This window comes from Phalacrocorax carbo, chromosome 11 (genome assembly GCF_963921805.1).
Source record: "Phalacrocorax carbo chromosome 11, bPhaCar2.1, whole genome shotgun sequence".
NCBI classification, from domain to species: Eukaryota; Metazoa; Chordata; class Aves; order Suliformes; family Phalacrocoracidae; genus Phalacrocorax; species Phalacrocorax carbo.
In genome coordinates, this window is record NC_087523.1 from 5,567,862 (window position 1) to 5,583,453 (window position 15,592).

A 15,592-nucleotide genomic window follows, 5' to 3' on the forward strand; every position below is an offset into this window, starting at 1 on the left:
CAAAGTCAGGTGACTGAAATGCAGTCTGGAAAGGTAACCTAGAAGAAAAGGAATTGCATCTGTTCTGCAGTATTTGAGCATGGATAACGGCCGTGCAGCTCGTTCTGAGTCCATATGGAAAGAATCTCATTGAATGCAGGAGTTAACAGGTGAGATGGGTACAATTTGCTGAATGACTGGGGATTTTTAAAAGCTGTTTTTAGAACTCTCTCATCCTCTCTCTTACATACCTTTATTTCAGAGTAATTCTGGTGTTTAAACTATATTTAGTGATAAAAGTAAGATATCACCTACATCTTGCTACGGTGAAGAAGGTAAAACAAGGCTTTCACATCCATTTTCATACTCTTATTAAAGAGGGTCACGTGCAAAAATGCGTGCCGTTAGGGTAAGTGCAATTTCTTTTCTTGTTCCTCAGGACAAAAAAAAAAAAGAGTTTAAAACTGTCTCCTCACCCCACAGCAAAGTACGGCAAAACCGCTAAATTATTTACTAATAATTATTGTGTTCACTGAGAAGCGCCTAATGCGGGCATCTGGAAAAACACTGCAAATAATTCAAGATACTCAAATTATTAAAATCAACACCGCGATTAATTAAGCTGTGTTTCCACGCACGCATTCACCAAGAGCTGAACACAGCGGCGCGGGCTCGCTTTGCGAGCGCTGACCCCGCACGGAGGATGAGCCGGCTCGCAGAGGCCGGTCCCTCGTCCGGGGCTGCCGTCCCTGTCCCCGCCCGAGGCTGCGGCGCGGCTCCCCCGGCGCCGCCGAGACCCCGGCCCCGCGCCCCCCCTCGCCTCTGTGCGGGCGGGGAGCGGCCCCTCCCTCGCCGCAGCGGCCCCGCGGCGCCGGCGGGGCCTGGGGGTGAAGGGCGCCCCCCGACCCGAGGCGGCGGAGCGTCCCCGCCGGCGCTTTCGGGGGATTCTCCGGGAGGAGAAGGCAGGCAGGGCGGCGGCGGCGGGAGGGGGAACCCCCCTCAGCCCGGCCATTCGCGTCCCCGGCCTCGCTCCTCCTCCCGGCGCTGATGTCAGCCGCGGGGAGGGCCGGCCGGCGGCGGCGGAGCGGGGCGCGGGCGGCCGCCACAGAGCCCAGCCGGAGCCGCAGCCGCCGCCGCCGCCGGGACAGGGCGGGCTCCGGGGCGCCGCCGGCAGCGCATCCCGCGCCCCCAGGGGCCCCGCAGCGGCCCCGCCGGGAGGGGGTCGAGCGCCCGGCGGCGGCTTCCCCGGGGGGGACCCGGCGCTGGGCTCCCCGCGGCCGCCGCGCAGCGCATCCCGGCGGAGCTGCCCGGCGGCGCCCGCTCCAGGGACCGGCCGCGCAACTTGGGTTACGCGGCGGGACCTCTGCGCACCGATGCGGGGCTGCTCGGGCGCGACCGCGCTCCCATCCTCTTGCAGCTGCAAAAGCAGATAATTTACTAGACCCAACAGAAATAAAACAAACTCAGGCTTCCCTAAAAGTTAGGATACCGTTTTATTTCCTCCCCCCCCGCCTTTTCTTTTCCAATTGATTCCCTATGTGGAGGTCTCGCATGAATCGAGCTCGGCGCACCGCATGGGAAGAAGCGGCTCGTGTTTCGGATCGAGGATTTGCTGTTGCACAGCGGTGTAACTTCCATGCGGCGGGGCAGCCTTCGCTACTCCAAGCGCCTTGATCGTGTGCTGAGAAGCCCGTGTAGAGTGACATCTTGCGCAGAGAAGGCGTTGAAGGTAAGAAGGGGGCAAGAGGGGTGTTTGTATCCTGTTATGTTGTATCTTGTGTCCGGCACCCCCTCCCAGCCGAGCGGCAGCAGTTCGTCCAGAGCAGCGGTAACAGGCTGGAACTGACCAAGTGAAATGAAAGTGTGCACGGGGCTCGCGAGCGATGATGGCCAAAGACGCGTTTCTTCCCGGCCGGCGGCAGCCGCTCGGCGCCGGGCTCCCGCCGTGTGCCCGGGCGAGCCGGCGCGGGCGGGGGCGATCGCCGCCTCCGGCCCCGCCGGGCACTTCGCAGCGGCTGTTGCATGTGGTTTTGCCCCCGCTTTCCCCGCCGGAGCGCCCCGTCGGCCAGCTCCATTTGGTGATTTTTGCAGATACGGTGTCTGGTGTTAATGGGAGAGGGATGGGGGGGGGGGGGGGGGGGGGAACGAACCATATGGAACATTTTATTGATGTGATCATAATCCTGTAATGGAGATTGCATTAAATGAGGATTGCATCAAATGCCTAGCTGCTGTGGAGAGACGAGACAGCAAAAACTATGCTGGATTGTAAATGAAGTTCTTTGATTGAAGGATTTCCCTGAACCGTGAAGGGATGTCTGTAAGCTTAAAGTTGCTGTGTATGTGGAGTACTGGAACGGGATAAAAACCAGATCAAGCTGAAATAGATTTTAATTTACTCAAGCTCTGGATGCAGATAGAATTGGTTAGAGGCATTGCAGTGATGTCCAATGAATTCTTGGCTTCAGCTATGGAGACCAGAGAAAGGCGAGGGGAAGAGGAGAACACAGAAAGGCAAGGAGAGAATTTTATCGGTTGGGCAAGAGAAGGATTTGTGACTTTTGCCATAATGGCACAAAGCTTACAGCCTGCTGGCTGCGAGCACAGACCTTGTAGGCGGTCTGGAAGGCAGGGGATTTATCTCGTTTTCCTTTTGCAACCTTGGCGTAGCTGCCGGTGAGAAGTAGCTGTGAGGTGTATGTCAAGAGGCAAACGGGGACTTTTTTGCCCCCCTCGGACACTGAAAGAAACTGTAAGCTTGGGAGAGATGGAGTCGACTCATCTGATCCTGCCTTTCTGAGCTCGAGTTGATAATGCATTTCGAGTAATTGTTGCTGCTTATCTCAATTGGCAAAGGAGGGGAGAAGATGCTCAAGTTTATTGAACCAGAGCAGAGCTGAGGACAGTAGATACTATCAATCCGCCCTTGCATTCTTCTTGTGCTAAATGTTATTCTGGCGTAGAGAACCGAGCTACAAAGAGCACCTTCTTCGAGCCTTAGTGAAAGGAAGCCTGAAGAGAACAAAAAGATTTAGCCAGAGATAAATGTTAACTTTTTCCTTGTCAGCAGTGGAAGTAGCCCTGATCTGTCAGGTTGCAGGGGTCAAAAGAGGTAAGGTAGGAGAAAAGTTATCTATTTATTTATGAACCCTTCCCCACACACAAACAAAGTTGGCGTACAAATAAACGTCAGAGTGGGAAAGAACCACTTCTTAGAACCACCTAAGCTGTAACTTACTTAAGCAGCAGAGAAATTCCCATCAGAATACTCTACAGTATTTATGTATAACTGCAATAGAGCTGGTCAAATACAAAATTATACAGAATAAACCAGAGCAGAATACCTGATGTTCTCAGAAGTAATTTGTTTTCCCGTTTGAGTTGTGTACAAAATCTGAGGCAATAGCTCCACAGTTCAGCCTCTCCCTCCTGCTCTGTACTTGGCATAAAGTTGAGACGGAAACACTTATTTTAAATAAAATGAAGAAAAGCAGCGTAAGCGTCTTGAATTCCTCTTAAGCATTTTATTTTGGCAAAGGATGACTTTTAGTGAATTGCGAGAGATGGGTTTAGAATATTCATGGCTAAACTCCAGGGAGCTTAGTGTTAGCTCAGTAGGCAGAAGGTTCTTCCTCTGAAGAGATATCTGGAAAAGATGTGTTTAAATTTCAAGCCTTATTCAGTTGAGACTGTTGGTTTCCACATTTTGAAATAATTTGTTTTGCTTCTTAGGGGAACGATGCTTAATCTGGAAAATGAAGCAAGTATTCCTAGCTCACTTTTTTTAACAGAAAGAGCAAGCAGTGCGCTTTAATTGTACTTCTGTATGTACAAATGTTCCAGATTTGACTCTATTTTTTATCAAATAACAGCTGAGGAAAAAAATTGTCTTTTGAAACCATGGTTATCCGTGCAGATCTTGGTCTGTATTTTTGCTACAGAAGAACTCTGCTTCGTGGCTGCATTGTTCATCCTTGCAGCATTTCTTTAAATGTGAGCCTTGCTATAGTTAAAGGATAATTTATATTCAGTGTAGTAGTGTCTGCTCAGTGGAATTGGCTTTATACATCACAGCCTCTGCAAAAAAGGAGATCAAAGATCTGAACCTGTGGTCCTGTATTGCATTTGTATTCTACGTGGGTTTGAGTAATCTTATACTGGAGCCATTCGCACTCCCATAGTTAAGAATATGTCAGTCTTTCCATTAAAACACCCATTTGCTTAGCAATTTAACAGCTAGTTTTAAAGGCGGGCTCTAAGCTTGAGTTAAACACATTCATAGAGTTAAAAAAAAGATCTCCTAAGCAATGAAGGATAGTAATAATTGGCATCTGCTGATAGAGCCCTGTAAAGCTGAATTTATATAAAGCTTAGTAGAAAATAACTCCTGCCTGAAAACTTTAGAGACGAAAAGGGGAAAAAAAATCATCTCAGATTTGGAAATCCCCGGTGGATCCAGGTGAGTGTTTAGACTGGGATTTTAAAGGGGCCTGTGATTGTTAAGCAGGTGGTAGGGCTTTTCTTAAAGGAAAACTGCACTGGCTCAAAACAGGAATTAGTCAGATCTCAGTTTCATGCCTTTGGCATCATTCCATTTAGCGCTTTGGAGGGTTAAGTTACAAGAAAAACAAAAGCAAACCCCAGGCCTTGTATCTTAAACAGAGAAGTTATCCTTTCTATAAGCTGAAAAGAACTATACATTTTTGGATAATATTGATTGTCACCTAGGTGTTAAAAGCACCTGGGGGATGCTGCTACTGAACTTAAGTGCAGGGGGCAGGTAGCCCACCTGGGAGTGGCCAGGGTGGTCACTGGGACTAAGGGCCACAGAAGCCTTTCTTCTAAAGCATCCCACAGTCTTTTAGAGTTGCCTATCTCGGACAGATAGCCATCTTCTAACAGTGGAGGAGTTGCTTCATCTGTGCAGATGAAGCATGTGAATGATTATAACAACTTTGTGCATATTTCAGGTTAGAAGTTAAACCCCTAGAATTACAAATACCTGTGGATTCACTGTTAGAGTTGCACGTGCTATATGGTACTGATGTTCAAGTAGTAGGTTCAAGATGCAGCTTGCTGTACTCCAGGTAGTTTGGACTGGACGAAATAAGTAAGTATTGTTTGAACAAATGTTTCGTCATTTAAATAAAAATTCTTAAGGGAGACAAATAGTCTCTGTCCCAATTACTTTGTTCTGCAATGAGATCACTGAGAGGAAAGCTGTAGCAGCTGTCTTCCTTCAGTGCAGTGAAGTAGTGGTGACAAGTGCTTTCTTGGGTCTTCTGAAAATTCATTCTTTCTGCAAATATACAGGCAAGTAGTATGAGGCAGGGAATTTAGGATGGAAATGGGAATTTGATTATCCCTTAAGATCTGTGGGGAGAATCCCATTCTCATTATCCAACGGTAAAGCAAGGACAATAGGTTTAAAACAGTCTTTCTCGATTACGGACTCTGAATTAGTAGAGTGACTTGCCAGGAAGCATAAAAGCTTCTATAGCTTTTGCACATTTAAAAGCTCCACTGAAAGAGGAGATTAAACTGGCCTTAAATTTGTCTTTAAGATGTTATATTGTGAATAAGAGTGGGATTAGTGGAAAATACACTTTGCATGATAACAATAGTATTTACCACCTCCGGCACAAGTAAATGAAATACAGATACATTTTTTTACTTTTCAAAAAATCTTTTAGAAAAAGCCCACCTGTTTCCAAATAAGGAAGATAAATAATGTTCTCACAATCAGACAGTAAGGTTTCATATTTAAATAAATAAAAAAAAAGCACCAAACCCACCTCACTCACATGGGAGGTTTCGTGAAGGTCCAGGGAAAGTTAATGTAAAAATTAGAATACAGATTAAAAAGACTGGAACTTAGCTTATAAATACAATGAAATAATAGTAGTTTTGACAGTAAATAAGAAACTGTGAAGGGTTTTCTGTAACTGTGCCATAATTAAGCATTCTTTTTATTTGAAGTTGTTTGTCATTGCCTTTAATAAATACGCTGATGAAAATTACTTTATTTCTGATATGCTTAGAAAATAAATGTTTTCCCATTGATTACATAAGGTTTAGCCTTCTTGACCCGGCACGGCCTGAGCCAGAACTTCCTGCAGTCTGTGAAAAAATTCCTGTGACAGCGGGGCCTTCAGTGATTGCTTCTTGCATTACAGAGCGTACATACTTGAACTTCAGCCGCTTGTTTAGGAGTTCAGCATGTCAGCGTGGTACAGAAGGCATTGCTGTGGAGGAGTTTTGCTTGCAGGGATGGCAGAACTCGGCCTGTTCAACAGCAAGTGCTTCAATAACTTTTCGGGGAAGTTCTTTAAACAACTGTTGGTTTAGTTCATTTCAGTTTGGACAGAGTCCACAAGGTTTATGTAATTTCAAGGCAACCTACATAACCAGATCAGCAGAGAGACAGATGAACGCTGAAATTGTTGGAGACTTCAAAATTCAATAGTGGAATTATAAACAGAGGTGGCCCACTGTATTTAAAACCCAGCACTACGGGCTTTAATATGGCCATTCACTGTGCCAAGAAACTTTGCCTGCTTGGTTTTCCTGCCAGGGGAACATCTTGCCTTGTGCACTACTTTGATTTGATATGGTTGTTCTGGGGATCATTTTCTTCCTCCAAGCTGGTCTGGAAATAAGATGTCACTGGTGATGTAGTCTGTGTATCAGTGTATATCTGTTACATCCTTAAGGACATAGTTTTACTATTTTTGTAAGAATTTAATTAGTAATTATGTGTGCTTTATGCTGTCTACTGAAGTAGCAGGAAATACATGCTAAAGGGAAAAAAATTCCAAGTAAAAGTTTGGAATGCTTTATGGCACAGCATAATCATTTAACCAACTACTTACTCCCTCACTGTTACTGCTCTGTGCTCTCTTGTTAAATAAATAAATGTGTATGTATGGCGATCGATGACCTACCAGATCTACGGTCACATACACAGGCACACTAAAGCCATGCACAATCTTGTTTCCAGCTTTAGTCCCTGGCACGTAAGATGTACAATGCTCACCAAAAGGAAAGTGAAAAATATTTGGGGGATAACAGAACTGCAGGTTCTGTTAAAATATAGCGTAGGGAAAAGCTATAAAAAAGTCAACTGCCTGCCTTTAGCCTGTAACTCAGATCTCATTAGAAGGTCATGGGTTTTGAAAATCCTCCTGAGAAAGGAAGTTGCATGACTTTGAGGAGGAACTGAATTTTACCTCTGCTAGTGGAAGTCGTAGTTTAAACCCATGTTTAGTCATTGATGCAGGTTTTGTGATTGCTTTTGTCATTATAAAAATACATATCTTCCTGTCTTCTGACAAACAAGTATGAAACCTTGTGTCCTGCCAGGCGCACACTTACCTGGGTCATTGCTTTTACTTAGTCATTTTCTTCCTGAAATGGGGCGTAGCTTTGACAGGAAGCATTATGTCAAGGTGCAGGTTGGATTCACAAATTGGAAAGAGATTTTCTTAGGACTTGTGTGATGTCTGTGAAAAGACCTAGACTTGACTTGTCAATGTTAAACAGTGGAAGAGTGTGCCATAGCATTCCCTAAAGAAAAGCGCGGAAGAACTCTAATGTTTTTAAACTTCATTAAATGGTGACTTAATAGCGACTGTAATGTGCATATAGAACTCTGGACTCAAATAATTTGGGACCTCACTGTAGTAGTTTGTTCAGGTTGTAGCTGCTGCCAGTAATTTATAAATATTGGCAAGATACAAGGCAAGAAACTGACGCTATCATTAAGTGGAGTAATGGCTTTACTTTGTCAGTCATTTAATTGACCCTTGGAAAATGGACGTGGCAATGTGTTGTAAATTAAGATCTAGAATACAAGGCAACACAGTAATAATTTGGGGGATGAAAATTGGGAATGAAATGCATAAAATTAATTTTCTGTTCACCTCCCTGCCTTGTGAGACTTTACCAGAATGAATGGATTCCAGCTAAGGGATTCATAATAGTTTCCTGTAATCGGGATTCTACTAGAGGAGATCAGTTAAGTGCTTGTCAGACAAGTGTACATTCATGTCTAATTATCAGAGAATTATCTTCAAAATTAATGTTCAGGAGATCTGTAATTTTATGACTTTTTAAAGAAAACTGGTTATAAAGTAAATTAAGGGTTTTGTTGTACTAGCTAGTTCGCTTTAGTATAGGTAGTTGAGAAAGGCCTTTTCCTCTGGCCAAAGAGTTGCTGAAGGAGCAGGCATTACTCCTTTATCTTCTGTGATTCCACCACAAACTTGAGGAAAACAATTGCATATGTGTACATACATAATTTTTTATGGCATTGGTTAAATCTGAGGAATGAAAGATATAGAAGGGTCCTTAGACACTGGAAAATAAGTGTATTTTAGTTCTATGTAATCGATCTGGAATACAATGACTACAAAATGGAAGTATCATAACATTTTTGGTATTGATGTGTTCTTCCCCCACCCTCTTGTTTTCATATATAAGCTCCTTAAAAAGACAATAATCTAGGAGAACACTACAAACCATGCTTTCTTAAAAAAAAATTATTTTAAATATCCCTTCAAAAGGCTACAGAATTGTGGGCCATCAGTTATATTTATTTATTTCTTGACAATACGTTCAGTCAAATATCAGTTAGTTTGTCTTTCGGAGCTTAGCTTTATCTACATATACAAAGAAAACTATTTTCAAGAACTGCTCTGAAAGTACACTAAAGTCTAATACAAAGTATGTTTGAGATGAGTTCACAGAACATTAACTCGAGGTGTTTCAAGCTACAAAGGGAGAGAAAAAAGACATTTGGCGCATTGAGAAAAAAAGGTTGACCACTTTAACAAAAGTGAATGTGAGTCAGAAAGCAAAGACATCAATAATCTGTGTCAAAGAAATGTATCACTAGTGTCTGTGGTCAGAAACTGCTGTTTTCTTAACCGAGGAATAAGGTTAGGTTGTGTCGGACGTCGATAGCCTTATGATGAGAAATGAACCAGTAATATTATCTGGCTGTAGTACCGTGTCAGTACTGAGCCATGAGTGTCACCGAACTATCTGAAGCTTGTGTGCTGAAGGAAGAGAGATTCTTGGTGACTAAATAGCAATGACTCTCCAGAGAGTTGGGGTGTTGCCTGTGTCACTTTTGAGTGTTTTAATGAAAGTGCTTAAAAATTCCTCCTTTCTTCTCCTGTCCCTGGAAAGAAAGAAAATTGAATTTACATGGTGCACACTCTTTCTCACTTTAAATTCAACTAGGCTGTTTATTAGAGCATAATATTATAGAGTAAAAGGATATTTCCTAATAGAAATACAAGTGTCATTTTAACATTTAGGTGAAAACTTGTTAATAACCCCTGCCTCCTTTTTACAACAATGAGGAAGTATAAAATAATAAAGAATCTGTGTTTCTCTTCAATAATACAGAAATTCAATTTCTTTAGGTTCTTTGGAAACAATGTGTCTTTCAAGTAACTTTGTTAATTGAAGTTGAAAAGAAGTAAACTAATTTTTATCATGCATCTGAGTCAGGGCTAATATTTTCAAAAGGACTTCCACAGTGCAAGTGTACAGGTCCCATCTTCAAAGTGCGTCGGACTCTGAAAGAGCCTAAAGCTTGTCTGCTTTCAGGAATCTTTTCAGTGTGTTTGAAAACAAGGCCATTTCTGTTAAAGGCTGGTTATAGTAACAGTTTGTACCTCATCCATATTTTCTTACATTTCCTTGACTATTAGGGACATTAATATTAGTCCAATATTCAAAATGTGGTGGAACTTGAGGATTATTATTGAAAATCTAAAAACAAAGTCTGAACTTAAGCTAAAAACTTGGAGCCTTTACCAGACTTGAACAAAATAAACTGTTTAAGAGAATGATTATGTCCTTTTTATCAATTTTATTTTATTCAAGTAGTTTTAAAATAAATATAGAGAAAGAGGGAGGAGGAAGAGCAGAAGATGTAGAAAAGCTGTCGAAGAAATGAATCTGTTACAGTAAGGCTATAAAGTATCATGATGTGGGTTGAGTTTGGGGCCTGTTACTTCTTGTTTAACATTCTGTATTTTGTGGCTCATCAGACAGGTATGGTTAAGCATCAACCAGCCTGTAGAGTTAACTAACTGTTCCTGAGTTGAACCTCCTGCACCGGAAAAAAGATCCGGTTATATTTTAAGACAATCACAGTAAGCATGAATACCAGTCAGGGAAAGAGATCCCGACTTTCTGTTCACCTAAACTTTAAAATCCAGTCTGACAAACTGAGACGATAAACAGAAGTTAAAACACTGGAGGAAAAGTTTAGTAAAAAGGAAAAGAACTTACTAAAATTTGCCTGAAGTTATGATAAAAATTGTTTATTCATTAGACAATGGTGGACTAAACCTGAAATCCATTGAACTATCCATTAAGGTGGAGAAGAAGGTAAATATGCCAGTAAATTTGTTATGATCAGACAGTCGTTTTCGTGATTGTATTGCATTACACAGCGCAGATTCAGTAAGAAGTTTCTGACAGTAAGAATGGGACTTGGCTCCCATTCTGTGTTTGAGTAGTGCTCTTCAGAATCACTGTGTAGGGTATTTTTAAATTACCAAAAAATGCTATTTAACAAAATACTATTGCTATTTGGGACTGCTTAGCTTTATACACTGTACAGTTTGTTCAGTAGCTGCTTTCTTTTGAATTTTTTTTAATCTTGCTAACGTAAAGCAGGTTTCAGGTTTTGGTTATTGTTTAACATCAACGGGAAAATATAAAAACCCAGAATATATTCCTGTTAAGTTTGATGAAAGCTTAATCTGGCTTTATAGAAGTGCCATTTGTTATGAGTCCCCTTAATGTCAACGTTTGTATTTCTGTTGTACTGCACTTATAAAAAAATGACTATTTAAAAATAATGTCTGAATCAAAAATAGTGCAACATCAGTCTGCAAAAAATGCGTACAGTCTCAGTTCCTTATATGTAATTCATTCTGGCAGGTACAGTACTTTTAGGTTTTATTGTATTATAAATGTTAAAAAAGCTTGAAAGAAATCATTGGGAGAATGGTTTAGAGTAAGTGATTTAGATGAAGCTGGCAGGTGGTATGGTATGGCTATTGCAAGCTAACTAAATTCTGAAAATGTGGTCACTTCAGAGTGTTGGATCTATGTCTTGATTTTGTCATTGCTGAAGCAAAAGTCATTGCTTTTGCTGATCTGCTGAACTGTGAGACAGTGGTTGATGGAGATATTAATCAACCAACAGAAACTACTTTCTGAAAAATTTGAGATGCTTCAGTGATTAAAGTGATAACTTGGTCAGGCCATCTCTTTACCTGCTGTATCTGTGGTTATAGGTATATATAATAAATATGTAACACTGTGACATTACAAATATCCCTGATGGGGAAGACGGATAAAGTGTAGGGAACCTCTAAGGGACAGTGAAGTTGAAATGATGAAATTTCAAAATACTCTTGGAAACAGCTTCAGTAAGTTACTATGGTAGTAAAATACCTCTTGATGAGCCTCAAAAAAGTTAGATATGCTCAGGTATTTCTTAGTCTGATCGTTGAGGGAATTATAATTTTTAATAGACTATTTTGTGATCAATAAGAACAGATTAAAGATGCCATCCATCATTTTGTGAACCACTGTACTGCACATTTTCCTCCTTTCCTTTTATTTTAATGCATGCAGCTTTGACTGATGTAGTTCTTGCAACTCACCCGTAACTGTTTCAAAGGGAGAAACGTGTCAAATCCTTTGTGGGTTGGCACAGCTAATTTCTTTCTCAGATTTTGGAGATCCTTCTCAGTTTTATTAAGGGCTCTGTAAATGGGAGCCATAGTTGTAGTTACATATTTCTGTCAATACGAAGAGTTGCCTGGTGTCCTTGACATCAATGTGATTTTAGGCTGGGTTTTGCATGCTAATTTACACTAGATCCTTTGCCATTTTCTATTTTCCCAAACCTAAACTGTGTATTCATCTGAGTCTCCTAGTGATAGAAAGTGTGAATTACTTGAAGCTGCAAGTGCATAAGATAATCTCGGTGGTAAACGAAAAGAAATATGGTTTCTCCTTTTTGCATACTATAGAAATGTTCACTTAATATTCAGAAGAATCCTTGGCAATTTTAAAAGCCGGACCCAAGGCCCTAAGCAACCGAACGTAACTTAGAAGCTTTAAGCAGGTTTGGCTAGACAGCATCTCCAGACGTGTCTTCCAGTCTGAACTTCTTTGTCGTTCTGTGAAAAAGCCATTGACTCTACAGTCAGACCTTTTTGCTTTGTAGTGATTGCGATCTTTTGCTCAAATTCAGGAGATTGCTATGTCCTTCCTGTTCTGGTTGTTCAAGGAGTAGCTAAGAAATGAGGAACAGGACAGGAAGATGGACCTGCTGGTGAACAGAAGAGAGCTGTTATTTTTGTTCTCAGATTTGGATCTCAACATTGTTTGCTATTCCTGTCTCAGTGTGTGCTATTTGGTGTAATTTTTGGAAGCCTCCTTGAACTGAGGTTACACAGATAGGCTGCCACTTCAACAGGTCATCTATTTGCTGTCTTTCTACAGTGCTGTTCTGAATATGGTTTAAAGTGCTGCTTTTGATCTCTGAAACACTTTCTAGTTTCCTTTCTCTTTCTGAGGAAGACCTGCTGTACGTTTTTGTTCTTCTGTAAAAAGACTGGAAGGCAAAAGCCTCAGCTTTATAAACTGAGCTGAGGGTAAGAAAACCTGAGGCTGATTCTTTTCCCTTGGTCCTGCAAGACCGAAGTGAGTTGATGTTCAGAGCTGAAAGACAAACCTGTTAATTGAGTTTTTCCTGAAGGTTTTCTGGAGTGGACACATGAGATGGAGTCTAATTTTGTTTGTACTTGTGAAAGGTGTTCTGCCAGTGCTTCATGTTGATGGTTTAGTGCTCTTTACTACGAGAGTGTCTGGAGGTTCACTACTAAAATGCAAGAAATGCAGTTTCTAGAGAGGGACTTCACAATGTATGGACTGTGTGGGTAGCAGAATAAGATAAGGTTGAGAATAGACAATATTTTTATGGGCAGAAGTTTAAGCACCTTCACTAGGTATAATACCACTGTAAATTAAAGAAACGTTCTTAAAAATTATCTAAAAAGGATCTTTACTGTTACAGAAGCTCTAATTTATTCTTTGTTTCATAATGGAATTATTTGTCAAAGCAGGCAGTCAAACAAAAACTGTGCACTGGAAGTCGTCATGAGGTGCCTGAGTCTGAACTAGCATTTTATTATTTGTTGTTGTTAAACCTAGATTAGACTATTTCTTCCTTTCAGGTGCTTTCACTTATTTTCAATGCTGTCTGTAGAACACGATGTCATTGGTACGTTTTTTAAGTGTCTAAAGGGATCATAGTACCGCTTATGCTAAATGTAACTGAAATTTAGGTTAAAAATTACTTCCATGGTTCTGTGTTGGTTTATTTGGGCCCATTTTAACTGAAAGCTCTGCAGTATACTGGATGTACTCATTCATATTTTCCATCCTTGACTCTTCATGTACCATTTCACGATCCATTTTGTTTCTGCTGTCTGATCAAGAACGCTTTCTTTCCCTTGAAAAATACTTAGATATTACTAAAATATTTCAGTAAATCTTTACCATTTGCAGTTTATTTGTAGCTACTTGATTATTAAACATAGTTGTTCCATAATGATGGACTGTTTCCTTCAGATTACATGAAGGAAAGAATCTTATCCTAATTATTTGTTTATTTTAATGAATGCGTGTGAAAGGCTGTGTTGCATTTGTACCATTAGGGGCTCTCAGTCCGATATTTTCAGAATCCTGCAGATGTGGATTTTAAATCAATGAAAACAGCAGGTGGCATACAGGGAAATTTTTGGTAGGCTAAGAAGGTAAATCAAAGTTTCCCTGAGTTCCAGGAGGTGCCCTACGTAGGGACCGATTTTCTGTTACTAGGAATAATTTTATAATAAATTGGCAACATACAGTATGTTGTAACATTTCCTAAATAAACAGAATATTCTATAGAAAAAGTATGCTGTAGAAAGAGATCTTCAACATTCAGTCTTTGCTTGTTAGCGCATATTTTAGACATGGGGCTTAGGCTTGCTTTGAGATGATCAACCCTGATGGTGCTGAATACAAAAATGTCAATACAATTAGTCATCTCCAGCAGAAAATAGTTTTGCCGTTTTTTTTTCACTGTGTGGAGGAAGGGATGAACTGGTTTTCAGTTACTTTTTATCGTTCAAGGTTTCTATTTTTGCCATCAACTGGGAACATTTACCAAGGACTTTTTTTTCCATCTTGTATTCAGGGATGGGCTATTTCATGAGACAAGCCTTAATAAAATAAATGCTGTAATGAACCAGTGTGAACTGGTGATAATTCAGTGAAAGCTGTTCCTTGACTGATGGTCAGGAATAGGACATAGCGCCCTACACGGTCAGCTTTGGCTATAAAGTGAGCTACTTACACTATTCTAATGCTAATCCAGGCTGCCTCTGTTAAGATATTACAAGTGTTCATTGTAGAAACTTCATATTAAATGTTCTGAATGAGGCACATATCTACGAACAGATTCTGTTTGGTTTTGCATTGGTGCAACAGCAAGAAAATAATGATATACAAATATAAGATGGTATCCACAAACTCAGAACCCAGACAGTTGTTCTGATCCTTCCTTTATTTGAATCACCATAAAAAATTCTCAGAAGATACTTTGTTGCAGTCATAGCTAGGCAACATAGTGTAATTTAAACGTATAGTTACCATCTTAGGTAATATGTACAGGCTGCGTAACCATAGGGAAATCACAGATTTTCAATTTCCCTTGGAATGTGTTCATTATTAGAAGGTATTACCAGAGTATTGTTTGTCGTAAGAGAAGAAAATCCTGTTCAAGTTTTTAATTAATCTCCTGAGAGATTAATCAGATTTACAGGTTAAAAAAGCTGTAAACATTCTACTGGGAGTAGTCATTAAAGAGAAGATGAATGTGAGTTATCTGTACATTTCTTATGGAACAGAAATCCTCAAGATGATTTACAAACCAAAAAGCTTTTTGTCTTTAAATGGTCTGTACTGCTGCATTATGTCATGAAATACAAAGTATGATTGAAAGTAAGTCTGTTTGCAAGATGAGATGCAGTTTCACTATTTTGTTTGGAGAATTTTATAGGTAAGACAGCATTGATCTGAATTTGAAGGGAAGAAGCCCGAGACTAATATTTCCTTCATTTCTAGATTAGAAAAAGCATTAGAGTGGAAGAAAAAATCCTTACTGCATAGTTAATCAACTTGGAGGGCCTTATGTTGAAAATCTGATTTTCTAAATTGAATAAAAATGAATTAATAAAAGGTCTGTAGATTGAATAAATAAATCCCCCAAAAACCCGGCTCAGTCCTCTGGCAAGTTACTTTTTTGGTAAATCAAAAAGTGACAGCACAGGACTGCTAAAAGGCTTGCCTTTCCATGAGGTACTTCATACTCTTGATTATTCACTCAAGCTTGACTGAACCAGCAGCATGCTAGTAAAAACTCATAATTTGTGATGAAACGGTTTGTTTAATCCTTGGCTTTTTCTTCTGAAGTATTAACAGATGCAGTGAAGAGAACAGTTTCCAATCTACTGCTAACAGGTAA

General features: G+C 40.6%; 1 protein-coding gene across 7 annotated transcripts in view; it reads left to right on the top strand.

Annotated features, from left to right (window-relative positions):
• The first annotated feature begins 1,046 nt into the window (after positions 1 to 1,046).
• Positions 1,047 to 15,592, top strand: part of PCDH11X (protocadherin 11 X-linked) — a 514,007-nt gene continuing 499,461 nt past the window's right edge. For 6 of the 7 annotated variants that reach the window (XM_064462890.1, XM_064462891.1, XM_064462896.1 and 3 more), the window contains exon 1: positions 1,619 to 1,708. Coding sequence is in view for 1 of the 7 variants with exons in the window: in XM_064462893.1 (XP_064318963.1) it covers positions 1,616 to 1,708 (93 nt within the window). In the remaining 6 variants the exon portion in view is untranslated. Of the gene's footprint in view, positions 1,709 to 15,592 lie in introns of all 7 variants that reach the window. The other variant, XM_064462893.1, reaches the window with a different exon arrangement.